This window comes from Protomyctophum parallelum (assembly GCF_964188405.1).
Source record: "Protomyctophum parallelum genome assembly, chromosome: 20".
Lineage (NCBI taxonomy): Eukaryota > Metazoa > Chordata > Actinopteri > Myctophiformes > Myctophidae > Protomyctophum > Protomyctophum parallelum.
This window is the reverse complement of record NC_139718.1, coordinates 20,577,931-20,600,709: the sequence shown is the minus strand read 5'-3', so window position 1 is coordinate 20,600,709 and position 22,779 is coordinate 20,577,931. Positions and strand designations below refer to the sequence as shown.

At 43.6% G+C, this 22,779-nt stretch overlaps 1 protein-coding gene across 1 annotated transcript in view; it reads left to right on the top strand.

The window, feature by feature from the left end:
- The window catches only part of qkia (QKI, KH domain containing, RNA binding a), a gene marked incomplete at its 3' end in the record, with an annotated part of 83,483 nt that extends 65,024 nt beyond the window's left edge, over positions 1 to 18,459 (top strand). The window contains 4 exon segments of the mRNA XM_083792636.1: positions 11,000 to 11,087; positions 14,825 to 15,259; positions 18,348 to 18,442; positions 18,445 to 18,459. Of these exon segments, the coding sequence (XP_083648762.1) occupies positions 11,000 to 11,087; positions 14,825 to 15,259; positions 18,348 to 18,442; positions 18,445 to 18,459 (633 nt within the window).
- Between the last annotated feature and the right edge of the window lie 4,320 nt (positions 18,460 to 22,779).

The following is a 22,779-nucleotide window of genomic DNA, read 5'->3' as shown; positions in this document are numbered from 1 at the left end:
CGCTGCCCCACCTCCAAGTCTACTGCAAATATAGTCTTATGCACATTTTGTCTCTCTCACACACACACACACACACACACACACACACACACACACACACACACACACACACACACCCCAACGCACAAGCATCCATACGGTGCACATTATCCATCGTCCACCCACAGAAGGTTCTGGGCATCCCCAAGGGTCCAACTTTGGCCAGGGTCTGACATCTGGGAAGTGCCCTTGGGATATACACACACACACACACACACACACACACACACACACACACACACAGCTTTCATCTCTGCCACTGTGTGTCGCAGCTCTCTGGGAGGAAAATAGGATTGCGAGGAGCTCTGCATTCAGAGAGCCCAAAGGCAGCCCGTCACATTCATCTGCTGCAGGCTGTGCTGGTGATGCTTCACTCTGCCAAGTATGACTTCAGTCACTTCAAAAAGCAACTCCAACTAGTCCACTCTGCCCACTTCCTTTCTTCAGTTATTTCTTTCTTTCTTCTTTTCCTCCTCCTACGGTCTTTACACAGTGAAATCCTCAGTGTTTACTTACAAGCCAAGTTGACCCTTCCGGGTCCATTTGGTTACATTTGTACAGAGTTTGGTCTTTGTTTCGTCTTCTTTCACTCACTTGTCTTTTACACACACTCCCTATTGCAATTATCTCTCTCGCACATTGTCGATAGTTGTAAGTACAACGCAGCTCACCAGCAAAAAAAACGAAACTATTCATTTTATCAAAGGCATTCAGCTATTCTACTTTCTCTGAAGTGTTGTTATAATACCAAAAAGGCCACTTTAGCAACATTAACACCTCCCTCAACAAGCTGCCAGTATGGGCTTCTTTTTTATTTTGTCTTCAGAATGGCCTTTTCTTATCTTTTTTACTCCTGTTCACAACTTCCTAACTTTTCTCAGCCCAGTCCATGACTAATGACCGTCTGTGTATGAGTCCATCGTGGTGTCTGTGGTGGTGTCCTGACCCTAATAGACTAAGCACCGGTTTGCCAGCAGGATCACGATGAAAGCAGCGATCTGTCTCTGCCCTGTGAAGAACCGCACACAGATTGTTCCATATATAGTCTTCTGTGATCACATTTGAGCCATGAGCACAGAGAGAGTTGTAGTCGAGGCCTCCCTGACAGAATTGCAAGCCTGGCTCTTACCATAGCAGAGAGTTCAACAGCGCTTTGTGGCTGGAAGATGGGGTTGCACCCTACATCGTACAGCTTTTCACCAATATCTCATCTAAACGGCTCCCCAGACCTGGGTTAGCTGGGCTGTCAGGGCTCAGGTCTGGGGTTACATCCCAGTGGGCTCTAGGTATGAATTACAGGTCCTGGCTCGTCCGAGTTGTAGATCCACGGGTTTAAGAGAAGGCCTCCGACCATCGGCTCAGAGTTGGGATCTCTGAATCTGATGCAAATCCCACGGCAGTATTTAAAGCTCCCAAATCATCCGCGGCCAAATCCCCTCAAGATATTACCCCGCTCGATTGGATGGCATTAAAGGATCACAGCGACAGAACAATACCTCGTCTGGCGGGCCTGTTGGAGGAAGGACTAAAGGGGAGGAGGGAGAGGAAGAGGAGAGGGATGAAGAGGAGATTGATGTGGGGGCAGGGAGTGTTGTGCGGTTGAGGCAGGCGACTGTTTCATATGGGAGTTGGGGAATGAGGTTAGGATGACAGAGATAAAAGTCAGACAGCTGTCTGTCAGAGCTTACCGTGTTTGGGGCTGTTGTACACAACATCCCGTTCATCTCTCAACATCTCGTGTTCAGGTTTCAAGTTCTGTCTCCCCTGCTGTTGGTCCATAATATCATCTGTTTGTCAAAAACCAACACAGGCCAACCAGCTTTCATTATGTATCCATCTGAATCATGTCGCTAAATCTGTATATATTTTCTAGGTTATTTATACAAAGTTTAATCCCCTCCTAAAGCTGTTGCGTTAACATGGAATCCAATCCGGTTTCAGAGGATGAACAAGAATCGCTCAGAATCCCCCTGTCCTATTGTTCTAAATGTTTTTGAGTGGTGCAGCCACTCCACGGAACAGCAATGTGTCCCCATATCTGTTTAGGGTACCAACAGGTGACAAAGTGGTGCTGTTGACCTTCCCACTGTGCATAGGTGCATGATGGGAAGCTGAGTACAGTGCTGTATAGTACAGACGGGTGACAAAGTGGCGCTACACTACAACAATCAGCCTTTTACTTTGAAAGGAACAATGGGATTTCCGGGTTGATATCAGTTATATTTTATATAGAAGCCACAAAATGCAATTAACCAAACAGAATGGTAAACCAACACATCTTTTGATCATGGTTCTAAATTTCTTTTTCGGAGGGTGAGCTAGAGGGGTGGAACAAAACCGGCAAATATAAACTTTTTTCCCTTGATGTTTTCCACCCTTTGCCGCATCTTGGTGGGACATTGCCTTTGTCCATATTGTGTGTCAGTTGATATTGATGGGGCTGCCACCGAGCACCAAGGCTCCTGTCTGGCCCAATAAACGGCTGTAATAAGCCCCATAGATCCAGTGGCTGCAGTGCCAATGCCAACCATCAGTGACTTTTACAGGCTCTGACTACAGACTCCACTAGTTATGGGGTGTAACTTTGCAGAACTTTATTTAAACACATGTAGCCACATTATGGATGTCCTCGTGTCTCCCATCTGCTGCTGTAGCAGCATGACAGCATGACTCTCATGAGCTTAGCTGTGATGTAACAAGTGAAGAAGATGAAAGAGGGGAGTAGTATTGCATGGCTCTGGTATGAGCTGTGATTGACAGTAATGGGGCGGAGCAGCCGTGCTGTGTTTGTAATAATCTGACTGGAGCCAGGTTCACTTCTATGCTAATGAGCTAGCATGTCGACGGTTTAGCATGACTAATAGTGCCTGCCGCTAACTTGACACTGTCTGGGAGTGAGAAGGAGAGAGAGAGCGAGGGAGAGAGAGAGTTGAGTAAAGGGGGAAATAAAGAGGCTTTGTGGGAGTGTTGTGAAGGTTTGAGACATTCAGAGAGGAGAGTTGCAGGAGATTGCATTGTTAGTCTTCAGGGAAAAGGAAAAATACAGTTGAGGCCCGATTCTCTGGTAGATGCACTTGCAAGAGCCAAGTGAAGACGGGGTTGGCAAGGAAATAGCCTTTTGAAAGAGCAAGGGCAGATTTGAGAAGGAACAAACATCACACTTAGTCCTGCTCTTTCTCAAACACTGCTGTTTATCAGACCGAAAATCTTAAACTTTTTCATCTTGCGTCTTGCCTTGTGGTATAGCCAATTGATTCACAACCTTGCCTGTGAGAACATGGGAGTTGTTTGTTTTCAAATCGTTTGCGATTCAGTTGAGACTTCTTTTTTCTCATTTTGTTTTCTCTCAATCCTCTTTACAGGTTTGCTGTGGTGGACTTAAAATCGCTTAAACTTTCAGTTTGTCAGTTAGTCATTTAGTTGGGAGGTGTTTTATGGCTCGCTACAACTATTCATTCCTGCCTCCATCACTGCCTCCCCTCCTTCCTCCCCTCTCTTTTCTGGAAGAGTGTGGAATTGTTGATAAGTCGTCTTGGCAGAGCGGACAGAGTAATCATTTTCCTCCAGATGTTAGAGTTTGGGAGGGAACCAAAGGAGTGAGAGGGAGACGGTGGTGGGGGACTGCGGCAGCGAGAAAAGCCAGCTGCCGTACATGCCAGTCGCCTCCCCCTCGACATGAAGTCATCCACTCCTCCGCGCCTTCTCTCTGCTCTCCCTCACGTACCGCCTCTCCTCAATGCTCAAGTTCCTCCTTTCCTTTTAATCCAGTGGTTCTGTATTTGGCCATCGATCCTCTTCTGAAAATGTTTTACATTACATTTCAACCAAAAAATAAAAATATCACACCCGTGTGAAGTGAGGGGCACTGATTTGCTCAGACACATGATGTAAATTCTCCTTTCATTGTCAATGGCATTTAATGTTTTGGCACAAAAGTTAGGACAAAAAGCTGTATATAGGAGCCCCTCAAAAATTAAAAATACATAATAATCCCAATTTTTAGAAAATAGCAGATCTACAAGCCCACATTCTGCAGGGGACCCCCTGAAACTCCATCAAGGACCCCTGGGGGTCCCCAGAACACACTTTTAGAACAACTACGTACCTTATTCAGACCACTGCACTTTGCCCCCCTCCCCCTACTCTCTCCCTTTCTCCTCTTTCTCTCTCTCATTCCCCAGTTCTTTACATTTCTTGCGTCTCTGGAGACATGCAGGGCTAGAGGTGTTTACTGCTGAGGTAATTGGAGTAGTTTGGAGAGTACCTGACCCTGCCCCGACGTGTGTGTGTGTGTGTGTGTGTGTGTGTGTGTGTGTGTGTGTGTGTGTGTGTGTGTGTGTGTGTGTGTGTGTGTGTGTGTGTGTGTGTGTGTGTGTGTGTGTGTGTGTGTGTGTGTGTGTGTGTGTGTGTGTGTGTGTGTGTGTGTGTGTGTGTGTGTGTGTGTGTCATCACTGTCGGGCAGAAACCTTGTATCTCCATATTTATACTATAGCAATGTGTTGCATCGTGACAATAGCGTAAAGAAATGTTGATTACGCTATTTTCTGATGAACATGCTCAAAATATGGATAAAGTGGCAAAAAATATAACCAATGAAGTACTACCAAGAGTTGGTGACTAAATCACTACATAATCAATTGGAACACGGTTTCTTGTTTCCATTAGTAAAGTTTTGGACATATGTTTTCCATCTGACTGTGTGTGTGTGTGTGTGTGTGTGTGTGTGTGTGTGTGTGCGTGCGTGCGTGTGTGTGTGTGTGATGACTGGCAGAGAGGCTTGTGAAGAAAGTAGCCCTCCAGCCACAGTGTCAGCCCACTTGGGAACGTACAAATTGGTTTTCACCACTCTCTCTGTCTTGTATTTTCTTTCTTCTTTTCATATTTCCTCACAATTCCGCTCATCTTCCCATCTCTCTCTCGCGCGCGCCATCTCGACCAACTCAAAAGAAAATCGCAAGTGATCTATTGAACATACGCACTCTCTCCCTCCTACTCTCTTTAATTCAGCCTTTTCCCTCCCTCTGTCTGTCTCTCTCATCGTCATTCTATCTCTGCAAGCCTCAGCCTCAAAGGCGCTCTGTCTCTTCTTGCCAGATATGAACGAAGGCTCCATGACTCGTGTTGCAGACGTGAGCAAAGCGTCTCCGCCCTAATCCAGGCGCCTGTTTGTTTATCTGTGGGTGATGTAGGGGTTTTTCGGGGGTTTAGGGGGATTTAAGGGTCAGAGCGAGGGTGTGTATCTATAAACGCTGTCAGACAGCCTAACATCTGTTTTTCATCGTATGGGACACAATTGCGCTAGATTTTTTGTTTTTTCCTTCATAGCTGTTTAAGTTGTATTGATTCCATTACAGATGTTGGTGGTGGGGGGGGGGGGGGGGTGCGTGCGTTTGCGTGCACCTACGCCTGCCTGCGAAGCTATGAAACAGTTTAGTTATATCCGTACAGTGTCTGAACGAGGAGAGAGAGCAAGAAGCATGACTGCGATTTAGCATCCACAGAGTTGTCAGGTAGGCAGTGGAACACAGCTCCCTCCTCCCTCCCTCCCTGATAGCTTTTACCGCTCTGCTGATTTCACAAATAGGCCTCATTGATTGAATCTGATTCCTGTGGATAGAGCAGCATTATTGAGTGGCTTTTCACTGATAGACAGGAGAGTGTGTGTGTGTGTGTGTGTGTGTGTGTGGGGGGACAGTAAAGGAAAACTTCCTTTTCTCATCCCTGTATCTGTAACCCGGTAAGCATTTCTCCACCGGGAATCCTAGCAACTCATTGCCTCACCCTGCCTACACACAACACCCATTATTTATCCTCTGGATTCACGCATGGGCACACACGCGCACTAAGTGTACTGGCTGTGGAGGAGTAGGTTAATTGTGATGACATCTTGAGTAAAGCCATGTTAAAGTATCCAACTGCTCGTCCTTCCTCCTCTTCATAAAACATTCATAGTGTGTGCGCTACCTAGTACCTCTCTTTACTTGGTTAACCAGTCCTCGCCGGCTACGACACTTGCATGCCCCTGATTTACCACTTTAATTGATGTGACGTCAGTCGTTGCACCGTCCGCCTTGTGTTCTGTGTGACGTCACAGTCGTTGCACCGTCCGCCTTGTGTTCTGTGTGACGTCACAGTCGTTGCACCGTCCGCCTTGTGTTCTGTGTGTCTCAGCAGGTGAAGCTTGATGATGGTCTGCCTGTTCAGGACTTCCGTTTCCACTGGAGGTTGAGTTGGGTCCATTTGGGTTCCTATCCATCATTTAGCTGGGGACCCCTGCCCTGATCACACTGTCCACTGCACATTGTCTGTCCGTGTTCCACATTGTAACCAATAACACTATAGCATTTGTTGTAGCACATTAGCAGGCATATTAGCATGGTCTGTAGTATTGACAAACATTGCTCAACTAACTTTGTCAACCAAAACTGTTGGGGAGATTATTTTTTAAGAAGATGAGCATTTCGACATGCTCAGCTGTCAGCCTGTCCTTGGAGAACTTTGCTGCTGTTGCTGCCTGCCAGGGTGGGGATTGGGGAATCAAGCACTTTATTTTGGCAAGTTTTGCACTCGGCTGTTGGGTCTTTTTAATTTTATAACGTATAATACTCCCATACGGCTGACATTGCTGCTTGCTCTGCTCTGCGCTCGAGCTTGTACTGCCACTCAAGCGAGCTGCGTGCCACTGCTGCCTGCCTGCTGGCTGGCTAGCTAGCTAGCTGTCTGCTAGCATAGCCTGCTAGTAGCACTAGCAGTAACACTGATCATTGCATGTTACTGCTACATGCTGGATGGAATGAAGTACTGAAGCGGAGTCGCTGTAGTCGGATCAGATCCCGATGACGTTTTTTGGCTGATATCGTCCCCATAACCAATCGGATCGCGGCATCTCTAGTGTGTGTGTGTGTGTGTGTGTGTGTGTGTGTGTGTGCCTCTTCAATATGCCAACATATGGAGGAGACTGATGTCACACTACAAACCAGTCATAGACTGGCCTCTGAGTTCAGACAATGAGCACTGCACTAGATGACTGCACTAGACTAGTTTCAGAAATGACACATTTACTACAGTACACATTTTTGTTTACTGGTGAACGGCCAAAGAATGTTGGGATAGTCATCGTCATTCAGCACAACCCGAACACTTCCTATCCACCAAATGAAGGGACTAACGCAGGTACATGCAGCAATGGTGGAATCTGTAACTTACTGGACGGAGAAATGGTTGCACACATTCTGGTTGTAAAAGAGCAATGATCTCCCTGGCTGTGTGGGATCTGCCTAACAAACTGCGTGTACTGATGGGATGGCGCTGTATCAGCGGGAACGGAGAGAGAACACGCGCGCTGTCGCACGCACACACACATGCACGCACACACACAAGTACACGGCTCATCCTAGCTGCAGCAGCATCTGTGCTCTTCCCCTCTCGCTGCCCTCTATTTTGCCTCGTTCTGGTCTCAACAGGCGCTCTGCCACCTATGCAGAGGTGGATGGATGATGGCACGCTCTTCCCCAGCGCCCATTTAACCCCCCCACCCCTCTAGATCCATCATCATACATCACACACGTGCACACACTCTCACACACGGAAACATACACAAGAACACAGTGACACCAGGCAGCTCTCATACTCACACTCTCATCCCAGCATAATACTGCTTCTGAACAATGGACAGCTAGACCCCCCCCCACACACACCACACACACACACAGCATGGGCTTGTCAAGGACATCCCCCTCTCCTCTTCCTCCCCCACAAATCGCTTACTTCCACAACTTGAATACACTGTTCTCTATGTATTTTTAAAAGCTCTGCGTCCACATGTCGCTACTTGGCAAACCTAGTGGCAGTTATTCAGTTTCAGTCCAACATAGCCCAGCTTCTATGGACACTGTCCAGTTTGCAATTTTGCATTGACTACCTACTCCTACAGTGTCTATTCTATACTATGAAAAGCTTGATTTATATGAAAATAGCCAATCTACAGGCTCAACACATCCCAACTCATTGTGAGAACTGCTGTATTTTCTATTACTATTATCTTAATAGTGGATGCCGGGTTAGAATTTCATTAAGAATACATTGCAAGGTTATTTCACTTTCAAAACATGTTTGACAGTGAAATATCCCTTTACGTAATTGAAGGGGTTTGTGTGCACTGTGCACTTAAAAAAAGAGGAATCGATTAGCACTAAATTGGAACCTGGTACGGACATTACTATTGGCAAGCGTTAGGTATCCCACTGGAGTTCTGGACAGAGCTGCTAGATATTATGATCCATGTTAAACCACCCAATGGGTATAATAACTGCTATGGTTTCTATAGCTCTGCATACAGGATAGAAGGGCATCATTTGACATGTTGTCAGCCACCTCCCCACGATGTATAGCTAGTGGATTCATGTTTATTTTGTGAATTTTCTCCTCCCTTCAGTCATTTCTCAGATTTGGCTGACTTCCAAAGAACCACTGACACAGTTTTTGGAGAGTGCGAGACCGAGGGAGGGATGGTAGAGGGAGGGGTAGAAGAGCGATGCACTGTAGACAGACGGGAGCAGGAATAGAAACAAAATCTGTCTCTGCCCTTGATGTCAAGTCATTCATCTGCTGTATTTGTTTGTTTGTCTGTTTAGTCTTTTTGTTTTCTTTAGCATTATGTAGCTCTGTAGACCTGTGCATGGTTGTGGGTTTGATTTAACTCTGCAATGCCAACAAACATGCAATAGAGGCTTGTAACGGGTACGTTGTGGTTTTGTGTTCTAAATTATTTATACAGTATATATATATATATATATTTTGTGTGTGTCAGTGTGCACTGTGAAGTTTTTTTTTTACCTCTCCTTTGGGCTTGGGCTTACCTCTCCTTTGGGCTTGCTAGCCTTGTAGCCTTGTTAGCCAGGGACTCAGGTCATGTTTAATTAGCCTTGTGTGCTCGTCACAGCTCAGCAGGGCAAGTGGTGCTTATTGTCTCCACCAGGCCGAAGGCATGGGGAGAGAGTATGTTTGCACGTCCGTGTGTGAGTGTGTGCGTCCGTTCACATTGGCCTATTATAGCGCCACCAGGAGGCCACAACCTGCCCTGGTGGAGACCTGTGTGTGTGTGTGTGAGAGAGAGATCACTTTTGGGTTGATATTTGGAAAACCACAATGAGTAATAAATCCACTGACTGGTGCATTGACTAATAGCAGGGGCAAATGCTGTGACTTTGGACATACTGTATATGTTATATGTATATATACTGTATATGTTTGCCACTTCAATGCTTTAACACTGTCCTTAGTAGAAGAAAGGGAAGAGCGAGAGAGATTCCTCACCTTAAGTGGGAGCTGTGAAGTGCACTAACCTGACACATCTACACACATGTACGCACTTATACACACACCGGTCTACTGTGGAGCTCTAGCCTTACTCTTTATCTGACTCACTTTTCTAGTGCTCAACGGACCCCTCTCTCTTGCTGTCTCTGTCTCTCTCTCACACTCTCTCTCACACACACACACACACACGCACACACACCACAGACGGTCTATACCTTGAAGAGGAATCTCAGGGGAGGGCTTAACTCTGAACATCTTTCTTGCGTTGCCTCCTGAATAGGAAGGCACTGCTGCTGAACTGTGAATTTCTCCAACACACACACACATCAAAGTGTGCGTGCCCAACCTGTGCTGGTGGGATATTGCAATTAATTTACAAAACACTTAACATTTTATCGAGCGTTAAATGATACCGATAAACAATGACTACGTAAGTCTGAGAGGCTTATTGTCGGTATCAGCCGTTACAATGCACTAGACCTCTGAGAGATGGATTGCGGAGGTGGAGCGCAACACCTACCATCAGCTCCCAGTACTTACCCCACGACATCAAAATAGTAACTACTGTACAGTAATGTTACTTTCATTGATCCAAGGTGCAACACAAACACAATCGATTAATTGGTCATTAAAATACACATGCTCTGAAAAATGCATGTGGCCCAACCGAAGTGGTCAGAGTGGTGGACCCCTAGTGGGCCATGATACAGAAAAAGATGGGAACCACTGCTTTAGTGTACATAATGTGCATGCATGTAACTCTGCGTATGAACAAGTCTCCTAAACATTGTCTCACCTTGTAGCAAACCAAAGCCCCTGCCAAGCTCACTGTAATAACTTAGCATTTAAGTAAAAAGGCTGTGTCTGTCTGTCTGTCTGTCCATCTTTTTGTCTCTGCCCTTCAGATTGCATAGTGGCTAACACACAAGGACCTGCTTAAATTATGATGTATTACCTGGAAAATCACTGGGGCTTTAGCGTTGTCATGGTTATTGAGTGCTCGCCAGCTTCAGGGGAAATGGAGCGGGTGGGGAGAGGAAGTGAGGGGGGGGGGGGGGGGGGGGTTGTGTAGATGGATGGATGAATGGGATGTGAGTGGGAGGAGGGGTACTATCTTAATTGCTTTCTGTGAATAATTTCTGTCCCCTAATTTGGTGATAATGATGGTGGCTGCTGCTTTTGTATTTATTTATCCAAACATTAATTGACGGGACTTTCATTAGCCGGGGTGGTTATTGCACATTTGATTGCGCGCAAGGGAACAAAGGAAAATTACAGCAATTATCGTCTTGATATGGATTATGAATATGCATTCTCGCTTCTTAACGTCTGTCAGCGGTTTAGCGACAACGGAAAGCACTCTGCCATGGAGGCACTGCTTCTGCTTATCGCCATCTCTTGTTTTCGCCAGAGGCCCCAACCAACGCAACATCTCACCCCTGTGCAACTGGTGTTTGTAGAGAACAGACCAAAGGGTTTAGCCGCATCTCTGTCCCCTTTTCCACAACGCTCAACACTGATTGTCTCCAATGGGCTGTGAAGGGGGGGGGGGGTTGACTTCTTAACTGGTATGTAATTAGCATGTGGTTTGTTAATGCACATGTATCTTTACAGTTTTCTTCTTTTTTTTTTTGTCTTCCAGGCGGAGGGAGAGGATAATTTGAAGAAGATGCAGCTGATGGAGCTGGCGATTCTCAACGGGACATACAGAGACACCAACATCAAGACACGTAAGCACGCACACACTCATATTGCACACACGTATCTAAGCAGGAACGTACAAATGTAGATTACACACCACACGTCTAATCTGTTAACCTCACTGACCAAATTGAAGACGAAATGCCAAATAAGAGACATTCGATCACTAACTGTGCTAGCACAAGCTTTACTGATATTACTGCATACACACAACATCATGAAGCTATTCTCGGAAACGATACATACACACAACATCATGAAGCTATTCTCGGAAACGATACATACACACAACATCATAAAGATATTCTCGGAAACGATACATACACACAACATCATAAAGCTATTCTCGGAAACGATACATACACACAACATCATGAAGCTATTCTCGGAAACGATACATACACACAACATCATGAAGCTATTCTCGGAAACGATACATACACACAACATCATGAAGCTATTCTCGGAAACGATACATACACACAACATCATGAAGCTATTCTCGGAAACGATACATACACACAACATCATAAAGCTATTCTCGGAAACGATACATACACACAACATCATGAAGCTATTCTCGGAAACGATACATACACACAACATCATAAAGCTATTCTCGGAAACGATACATACACACAACATCATGAAGCTATTCTCGGAAACGATACATACACACAACATCATAAAGCTATTCTCGGAAACGATACATACACACAACATCATGAAGCTATTCTCGGAAACGATACATACACACAACATCATAAAGCTATTCTCGGAAACGATACATACACACAACATCATGAAGCTATTCTCGGAAACGATACATACACACAACATCATGAAGCTATTCTCGGAAACGATACATACACACAACATCATAAAGCTATTCTCGGAAACGATACATACACACAACATCATGAAGCTATTCTCGGAAACGATACATACACACAACATCATAAAGCTATTCTCGGAAACGATACATACACACAACATCATAAAGCTATTCTCGGAAACGATACATACACACAACATCATGAAGCTATTCTCGGAAACGATACATACACACAACATCATAAAGCTATTCTCGGAAACGATACATACACACAACATCATGAAGCTATTCTCGGAAACGATACATACACACAACATCATAAAGCTATTCTCGGAAACGATACATACACACAACATCATGAAGCTATTCTCGGAAACGATACATACACACAACATCATAAAGCTATTCTCGGAAACGATACATACACACAACATCATGAAGCTATTCTCGGAAACGATACATACACACAACATCATGAAGCTATTCTCGGAAACGATACATACACACAACATCATAAAGCTATTCTCGGAAACGATACATACACACAACATCATGAAGCTATTCTCGGAAACGATACATACACACAACATCATGAAGCTATTCTCGGAAACGATACATACACACAACATCATGAAGCTATTCTCGGAAACGATACATACACACAACATCATGAAGCTATTCTCGGAAACGATACATACACACAACATCATGAAGCTATTCTCGGAAACGATACATACACACAACATCATAAAGCTATTCTCTGAAACGATACATACACACAACATCATAAAGCTATTCTCGGAAACGATACATACACACAACATCATGAAGCTATTCTCGGAAACGATACATACACACAACATCATAAAGCTATTCTCGGAAACGATACATACACACAACATCATGAAGCTATTCTCTGAAACGATACATACACACAACATCATGAAGCTATTCTCGGAAACGATACATACACACAACATCATAAAGCTATTCTCGGAAACGATACATACACACAACATCATAAAGCTATTCTCGGAAACGATACATACACACAACATCATGAAGCTATTCTCGGAAACGATACATACACAACATCATGAAGCTATTCTCTGAAACGATACATACACACAACATCATGAAGCTATTCTCGGAAACGATACAAACGCTTCCTGTGTCCACTCACCCAAACAAAGAAGAACACACGCAGCACAGCCTCAATCTCGCCCTTTGCTATCTCTCTATCTCTCTCTCTTCATACGTCCCTCCATCCATCCATCCCCTTCCCCTGCCATCCAAATGCAATTGCTCTGCGTCACTCCTAAGATGGGTATACCCTCTATGCATTCAGTGCACTGCAGAATGATGAATCCCACTCGCTTGTCTCTGCATGACCGTAGCTGTACACTGTAGCTCACGCATCCACACTGCTCTGGTCTCTGGACCACGCACATATGTTGTTTCCTTGTATTGGTCCCTCTGTGTAAATGCATAGCCCATGGGACATAGCAGTGGCTGCCATTTTCTGGTTCCATCAATCCAGACCCCATTCACTTTGTGTCTGCCTTGGTCATGATTCACTAGGATCATGGATGGCTTTATTGATTCTAAGCTTAAAATAATTGCTATAAATATTTTTGGAAATCTATGGGGAAAGATGAATGGGGTCTGGAAGGACAGAACCAGAAAATGGCTGCCACTGCTATGCCCAATGCTAGGCCCATAGCCTCCGTCTTTGGTGGCTGCTTGGTGGTGTTAATGGGACCTTTGCTCTGTGTTGTTTACTTGTTTTTAATGATAATGCATTTAATTTTAGTTTTTTTAGAGATGCCATGGTTCAAGTTTATAAATATGAAATGAAGCTGCGAAACTCAATTGGCTGTCTAATTGTATAAGTATAGACCTGAGCAATTTAGGATGAATTATTTAGCCCATTACTTGACCATTGTAATTACATTGTATTATCTACTGTGTGAACCATTCGTTCTGGCAACCTTTTGGGTATGCGCATGTGTCGTAAATCATTCCTGTTGGGCAAAATAACCTTGTATGTCCACAACTATAAATTGTTATGGAAATAATAGAATTATCCTGTGTTGCAATAGATCCAATGTACAAGTATTTAGTAATATTTTTCATTGCTTAAAATGTATAAATCCCAAATACAGACGTAACCACTTTGAACCTGGTGCCTGTATTTATGGCATGTAAATTGGGAATTAATTTATGGAAGACAAATAAATGTTGAAATATGGAGATCCAAGGTTTCTGCCTGACAGCGACGAAATGCAACACCATTTGGAAATGCATTTTATTTGTGTTTCCCGAACAGAAATGGACTGCTGGCCATCGAGAGGAGTAACGTTTACTGAAATGGCTAACAACTTAAGAATGACACATCCGCATTATGACCACATATCAAATTCCAATACCCTGATGTGTGATCCCAGCTCTCCTCTTTATGGTGAATTGATCCATTTCTGTTTGTCCTCCTCCCATGTGTTGTGAAACCTGTTTGATCACATACTGCTATTACTGCAATACATTTATGTGTAGTCTTAGTTGCCATGGTGATTGGTATGCTTGAATTTTAGCCTTGCACTGGGATGATTGCAGTTGCTGCATTGTATGCTTTTTTGTGTTTTTGGGTGTAAGGGCTTTTATGTTTTTTTGTTATGTCATTTTGCAGCAGATTGTGGCTTCTGTGGGTCAACACTGTGATCATTTGCATGGATTAATTTCCCTTTTTGCTCCTCTTCCCCTGTTCTCCCTGCCACTCCTCCTCCTTCCTGCTTTTGTATTTTCCCTCTCGCTATTTTCCTCCTCACCTGTAATTATAATCAACTGCACCACCACCACACTTTGTCTTTTGTCTCTCGCTCTCTCTCTCGCCCTCTCCCTCTCCGCTGTCCTTCACTCTCTGGCTTATGGCAGCCCCCCTTGCGTTTTCTCTTGCAGCAGCGGCAGCGGCCGCCCAGGGCCAGCGCCTCATAGCGGGCCCCCCGGGCCAAGTCTTGCCTCCACAGGCACACATGCGGCCCCCGACGCCCGGCGGCGGCCCCATCATGAACATCATCCGGCCCGCGCAGATGGCAGCAATGATGCCCAATGGCACGCCCGCCCTGATGCCTCCCGGCCCCGAGGGCGGGCTCATCTACACCTCCCCCTACGACTACCCCTACGCCCTGGCACCCACCTCTCTGCTGGAGTACCCCATCGAGCACAGTGGGGTTCTAGGTAAGAGGCCCTGGGGCAGCATGGGTGCAGCAGCCGCAGGCTTTTCCCAGCCAGGACAGGAAGGCTTGTTTTACGCCGGGGCTGGGATGCTGGACGCGGCTTCCATGAGCCACAGTCAGGACTTTATGAAAGGTAAATATGTCGTGTCCACCTGAAGAGTGAAAAACACACAACAAAACAAAAAAACAGACAAACTCACAAGGGTGGAGGTGATGGTGGTGGTTGGTGGTCACGGACAAAGGCAAAGGGAGGGGGCGAAGGATATTATAATTTTTTGTTCATTCAAGGTCTTAAAACTAGGCTGTTTGTAAGCGTTTCACTTCCCCAGTTAACAGTCAACACTCTCAGGATGGTTCTGCTCTGCAAGGTTCACATCGAGAGGAAGCGCCTCAATCCGCAGCGGGCACACTGATAGGAGACACGCTCACACGCACGCATGTGTGCACGCGCACACCACTGCCTGCACTCTAACCCTTTCATGCACTGGCCTGGAGGCATATCCAGTCTGCTGCTAGATCCCCTCGGATTTCTGAAGCTTTTGAAATCATTCCTTTGTGCTGTCCTCTGCAGCCAGGCCTTGATGCCTGCAGAAAGTCCTCTCTCTCTCTCTCTCTCTCTCTCTCTTCCCCCCCCCCTCTCCTGTTGGGGATGTTCATTAAATTCCTTTTTTTTCCCCCTGCCAGCCTCTATGCCTCACTGTCTTAGTTTCACCCCTATTGAACTCTAGCCCCAGCGCTAATACCTGACATTCCCCCTTAGTTTGTATGTCAAGCGTACGCTTAATGTCAAACGAATGCTCCACAGTGCTTTAAACTTAACACATACCAAAGAGAGATATATAGCTGACCACATATACAGTATATATTTGTGTGTGTACTGTGTGTGTGTGTGTGTGTGTGTGTGTGTGTGTGTGTGTATATATAGATATATACAATATATTGATATAGACAGATCAACAATGGTCATGTCTGCATGATAATCCTGTTAAATTGTACCAGATGTACAGTACATGCAACGCAAACAAGATGCCTTTATCGGCGGGTGTTCCCCTCCCTTTAACGGTGTGTTGCGCCTCAGGTGCGGACTGTACCATCGGACACACAAAGTGCTATTCCCCTATTGTGTGTGTGTGTGTGTGTGTGTGTTGGAACAGAGAAGAGCAGCTGACTGGCTTTTCTCTCTTTAACTCGCAGGGTTACACCAGCTTAGTGCATTTTATTTACTCACGCCATCGATTGGTGCCTTGAGCAACAGAAGGCCCCAGTGGAACACACACACACACATGTGCGTGCATGCGTGCTTGCATGCTTACACAACTGGCTCCCTTGCCTTTGCCAGTGTTGCCAGATATTTCGAGAGAAATAAGCAACCATGTCTATGAAAACAAGCCCAAATTAAGTGACTAGGCTACATGAGTACTTAAAAAATTTGGAAGGAAGCCTTTAATAAGCAACTACACTACACTCGCCTCCAAAAGCGCAACCCAATATTTTCTGATATGTATTTGCTACTGTACCTAGGCTGGGCTGCAGCAAGTCCAACGAAACGTCATGCCATCTCCTGCTTCAGAGTAGCATGGAGGTGGCTCTGTAGTCAAGTCAGTCAAAGCTTGTACACTTGGTTTTCCCCTCACAACTCCAGAATAAAACCTTTTCAAACTAACTCACTCTTTCAACTTCTTTCAAAAGGGGCTCACCTTTTTATTTATCTTTTATTTTCCCCTTTCCCGTACTGCGTCAGGCACAGAGTGTAGTTTTTGCTCTGCTGCATCGGGGCGTCGTCACAGTGACCCGTGTTACGGGTCCAATGGCCCTGCCCACCATTTAGCCAATGAAGGCTCCGCACACAAATCTCTCTAAAGGCTTTCACTGTAATGAAGAGAGGAGAAATATGGCAGTAGCCACATCTCTCTTCAATCCTTGGCCCCGTACCAGAGCCGACAAGGGCCATCCTTCCTGGCAGCAAAACCAAATCTAAAATATTGACGCTGTTGCATAAAAGCTGGAGGGATATGACCTACAGAGTGCTAGAACGGCAACCTGCTGTGCAGACTCCAGAGTTCCTTTGATAGCTTTTTGCAACACTTAGTTTTTGTTTTTTCATAGTGAGCCATCGCATTAGAGCTTTGCCTTCTCCATATTTCATATCTCTGCTATCTCAGCCTTTAAGATACCGGTATACATTTTATGCGATGGCAGGCACACTTGCCTCCCTCCACCCATTACAGGAACCTATAGCCTACAGAAGTGTTGACACATTATAGTTTTGTTTTGCCACAGAAAGATGCCACACAAAAGTAATTTGTAACAAATTGCATTTGCTAACTGACTTCCTCGGCCATCAGCAAGCAAACGATCATCATAGGAATTTAAGAACTGGTGAAATGGCAGATTAGGATTTGACAGGGAGTGGTAGATGGTGCTAAAGAGGCAGGCAGGTAGAGTCTGGCTCTGTTTAGCCACTTATAGGCTTAGTAAATTAGACCCGAGTTGGCTCTGTACTTTTTTCCCTCTACACCAATTCTCTTCGGCAAAGATACTTTTGGCTTTTACATATTGGAGTACGTATCCAAGTGTCCAGCATCCACATTGCCACCAGAATATGGCTGCTGGGGTTCAAGTGTTTTTTATTAGTTAAAATAAGTGGACTTCACCTAAATGTTCCTCAGCCCCCCCTCTGGATCCACACAACGGGAAGCATCACTCTGAGAGCCTTTTACCTGCCCCACCCACTCACCCGCCCGCCCAAAGCATCACTCTCTGAGAGCCTTTTACCTGCCCCACCCACTCACCCTCTGAACAACCCTGAGCACTGTGGAATTGTTACCTTAAGTTATACATTTCTAAATACCAAGTTAAAAAAAGTGTATTATATTTCTTTTCTACCACATTTTTAGCCGTAAAAAAAGATGTCTGTATCGTGTCTATGTATTATATTCTGTATAATGTTATTGTTATTGTCCTGTGTATTATTGTATAAGCCGAGCAGTATAAATGACGTGGTTAAAAAAAAATGTGAATGTGATTACTGTAAAAGATGACTGTTTTGCTGATTTTATATGACGTCGTATATCGGTGTCACGTGCTGAAAATGGCAGATCTACAAGCTTGCAAAATTGCAAATTTCAGCATGTGACACTGCCGTGCGATGAAGTATAAGTCAGGCTTTTCTCTCCCTCAAAGTGAATGGTTTCTAACCTTGTGGACCTGTTACGATCTAGGTGCAATGGCTACTAAAGTGAGACGGCATGACACGCGGGTCCATCCTTACCAAAGGATTGTGACCGCTGACAGAGGTCAGTTTAGTCTCTTTAAGACACACTCTGCTATTGACTTGTATTGCAATGCTCTGTTTAATGCCTTGATGATGCCTTAGTCAGGAATTTATATTGTCGTGTTTTATTATTATTATTATTATTATTTCTTCCTACCACCACCTTTCCTACCCCATACATCACACCAGCTAAATGGTTGACTGTGGTATGCACATGTTGTTTACATTACAGTGTTTCGTCTAGATAGATTAGAAGTGTATACATTTTGAAGCTCAGCAAAAGTGATCTTAAAAAGCATTGGTTGTGCATGGTAGTGGGCCCAGGACAGGTAGCACCTACACAGGTAGTGTTTAAGCTATTTTATGACATTCCTCTGATGTGAGATTAGAGCCTAAAAGAGGGCAGACTCTGTTTCCATACATGATTTATCTCCTCCGCTCATAAGGAGCGCTGGAGTGAAGCAGCTGAACATTGTACAGCTTAGAGAGGAAAACCAGAGTAGGGCAAGAACACCAGTACACAGTGAAATCCTCAGTGTTCATTTAACTCTAAGAGGGCACAAATGTACCCACATCGACACGTAAGGGTCCATTTGGGGATCCAAGGAGATGCGTAAGGGTCCATTTGGCTACATTAGTACTACTCTCTGCAAGTACAGCTGGATAAATTAATACAGAGGATTTTACTAGCCTATCTGCTGCCTTGTGTTAATTTTTTTCTTGCCTCTGAGTTTGCATTTTCCATTTTATGGATTTTATTTTTGCTATGGAAGACAAACACACGCACAGACATAAGCTGAAGTAGCTTGCAATTCTCTCCAGTGTATTAAAAAATATTAAATAGGAATCCAGACAAAATATTTTTTATGCTTTTTCAGTTGTACATGAGGTACTGTCATTTTATATTTGAACATTTTATAGCAAATGTATTTATGCTCCTGTATATACATTATAAAATATATAAATATACTTATATATAAATAAAGAGAGAATCGAAAACAGCGATTAATCTATTCATTGCACATATTCATAACACCTAGTCACTGTTACCCATTGCATAACATTAGTTACCTCCAAGTCCTCCTTACCACTAATCACACTGTGCGTAACTTGCATTCCAACTCGAAAGAAACTAAAACACTAGATTTATGTACTATTTTATTTGTCTGTCCGTCCGTTTTGTGACACCTCTTTGCTTCTGTTTGTTGGTACTTGGGGGCAATAATGTAGCGCTTGAATGAAACCCACCTTAGCAAACTGATTGAGGGTGGGGGCTTAGTAGTTGTGGGGTCATGATAATAGCCTACGGCGTCATGATTAAAACCAGACGTAGGCGGGGTTTGTCTCTTTTAGGCGGGAGACAATAGCTAATAGAAGGGGGAGCCACATTAAGAGATTGCATTCATTTTATTGTTAAAATGATGTCATTCCAGTCTCTTCTTGCTGACACTAATATCCTTTCTATCTTTTTTTTCTGTTTGTTTTTGTTTTTTGTTTCTAACCACCTAGCCGCCACCGGCAACTAACACATGACCTTCTGACCTCTGACCTCTTCACCCAATGACGAGCTGCCCCAAGCCTGCCTGCTGATCAGTTAACTGGTAATTGCCTTTTGCTAGCCTCTCGGACGCAAGTGTGAAAGAAAGGGAGAAAGAGAGAGGCGCCTGCCCCGTACAGTTACCCTAACCTGTTTTGACGAAAAAACGACGACAAAAAAAAGAAATGAACACAGAACCTTCATAGAGACACAACGAAAAAACCTGACAAGTTGTGATCTTCATTTGTTTTATTTTTCTCTGTTTGTTGAGTTTAATTCCCATTCTTTCTCTTTCTTTTTCTTCATGAATCATATCCTGGGTGGATGTTTGTTTTTGACTCATGAATCTGCACTGAATTATATAGCAATAAAGACCCCCGCCCAAACCCACCCTCTAACCTCCCCCTCCTCTCAAAATCCCCTACTTCTAGAATGTTGTGATTTGGTGACCTCATCCATATAAATTAATGCTATAAATGGGAGCCGAACCCCAAAAACCATGCTGTCTCATAATGATGACATAACTCCCCTCTAATGTGTAACCCTGTCTCCTAAAAAACAAACAAGAAATAACAATTAAAAAAACTCCTCAGCGCCCCTCCCACCTTCCACTCTGGTCCAACACCTGCTTATTAAGAAAAAGAAATGGAAGGAAAGAGAACACTCACACCAACTTTGTTTAATATTTGTCTTGTCATTTTAATGTACAGTAGTGATGTTATTGAGCTCTGAAACATAATTATGAGCCGACACATTCTGGGTGTGCTGCTGAAAACAGCTGTCTGTTTTTTTTTTAAATGCATGGCTAAATTGATGCAAATGGAACTTTTTATGATTTCTGTGTTTGTTTCTCTCTCTCTTTTGAGTCATTTTTCTTCACTTTAATTTCAATGCCTCTGTTATTCAAATCTCACTAAGTAGCGTTGTTTTGAAGAATTAGCGAGAAGAAAAAAAAAACAGGTTATTAGATCTGAGAAAATTCAAGCTTATGTGAGAGAATTTCGTCAGGCCAGGTAGATGAAACTAGGAAGTGGCTAGGAAAGGCCAGGATGGGCAGGGAAAGATTTGGGATGAGGAGTACATATTTTTATTAATACTATTTCGAACGTAGGACGTGTTGCTGTTTTGGGGACATTGGAACAGTACATATAACCTGCTAGCTACTGACCATGACTATGCCCCCCACCCCACACTGCATCCATTATACAGTGCCTGATGTATTTAGTCAAAAATATCTCAATGCATTATGAGCTGTGATCTAAAAGACAAAAAAAAGTATTTAGTGTGCATATTTAGCCAAAGGGTTACCTATTGAATTATATCTATAACTTGCAGAGGGCTCTCTTGGTAATTTTAGAGTTTGGAAAGGGTGTGAAGTTGTGCCTGCATTGAGCTGGAAAAAGACAGCCGATCATTTTAGATGAAGATTGTTCTCTCGTCAGTGCTCTAGCTTTCCCAAGAAGTGACACACCGACAATTAACACTAACGCTTAATTTATGCTCCGTACAGTGGTGTCACAAAGCCAGAAATAGTCGATCTACAACGTGTTGCAGCCTTGATGCATGGTAAGCTTGCAGATCGGCAATTTTGGGCCGTACAACAGAATATATATTGGGCTTAACTCAAGATGCTATACAGTACATTACTGGCCCGTACAACAGAATCTATATTGGGCTTAACTCAAGATGCTATACAGTACATTACTGGGCAGGGAGGTTTTGCACATTCATGCTTTCCTCTCTTCATTTTCTGCCTTTTTGTTGTTTGGACTTTTTGTTTTGATTTTCTCTCTTTTGTTGTTTTTGCATCTCAGCATTTGGCCAATTGGTGTTTTGTGTGTTTGACTTAATTTTTAACCTTTTCACAATAATCAGGTTGGCATGATAACAAGTTGACCTGCAAATGAGAGAAATACATTTTAGTCACTTTTATTAATCAGTTAACTTTGTTTTTTGTCACACTTGACAAATCATTTCAAAGTAAAAGCGCATCCACAATGTGTCACTCCCTACGCGTGATGCTATTCCAGCTCCTGAGCCTGTGGGCTTTTATTTTTAAGTATTTTCTCAAGAAAAAAAAAATAGGATGTGAAAGCCATGCCTGCCTGTTCAAATTGCTTTATACATACCTGATATATATATATATATATATATATATATATATATATATATATATATATATATATATATATATATATGTATATAATGTAGATACCTGTCATTGCATATATAAATACAGAAGAGAACAAAATTAGACAATTTTACAGGGTGCTGGAGAAGACAAAAGAAAATATATTTTTGGCAATTTTAGCTTTTTATACTCAAACTTGCAGTTAAAAAAATATGAAAAAGAGAAAAAAAAAGTGGGGGGAGTTTAAAACAGTATTTTGGGGGAGGGAGGGTGTTAGGAAGAACGCTGTGTTACCATGGCTATTATTGGCTAGGAAAATGAAGACCAAAACAGTGATAACTCTATAGGGATGTTATAAGATTGAGGTTGTGCTGAGAGAGTTGGACAAACATCCAGAGAAGTTTTAAAAAAAAAGAGTCTAGAAATCAAAGTGCCTTATCGACGGTCGTTTATGTTTTCCAAGTTTCCAACCGGGATGGCGCAGTTAGGAATGGCTAAGTGGGTACGCACTCCTAAGATTTGAGCAGGGTAGCTCTTGCCATGTTGCAGGGCTACCATAGTTATTCTATGCAAAAAGAATAGCAGTCGTTTGACCAGCTAAACATGTGCCATGGTTTTGTCTTCCTGAAATTTATTTTGATTTTTGAAAAAGAAATAATTTCTTTCCTTATCTGCCCTTTACTCAGCCATTTGAGCAACCGTTGTTCACTT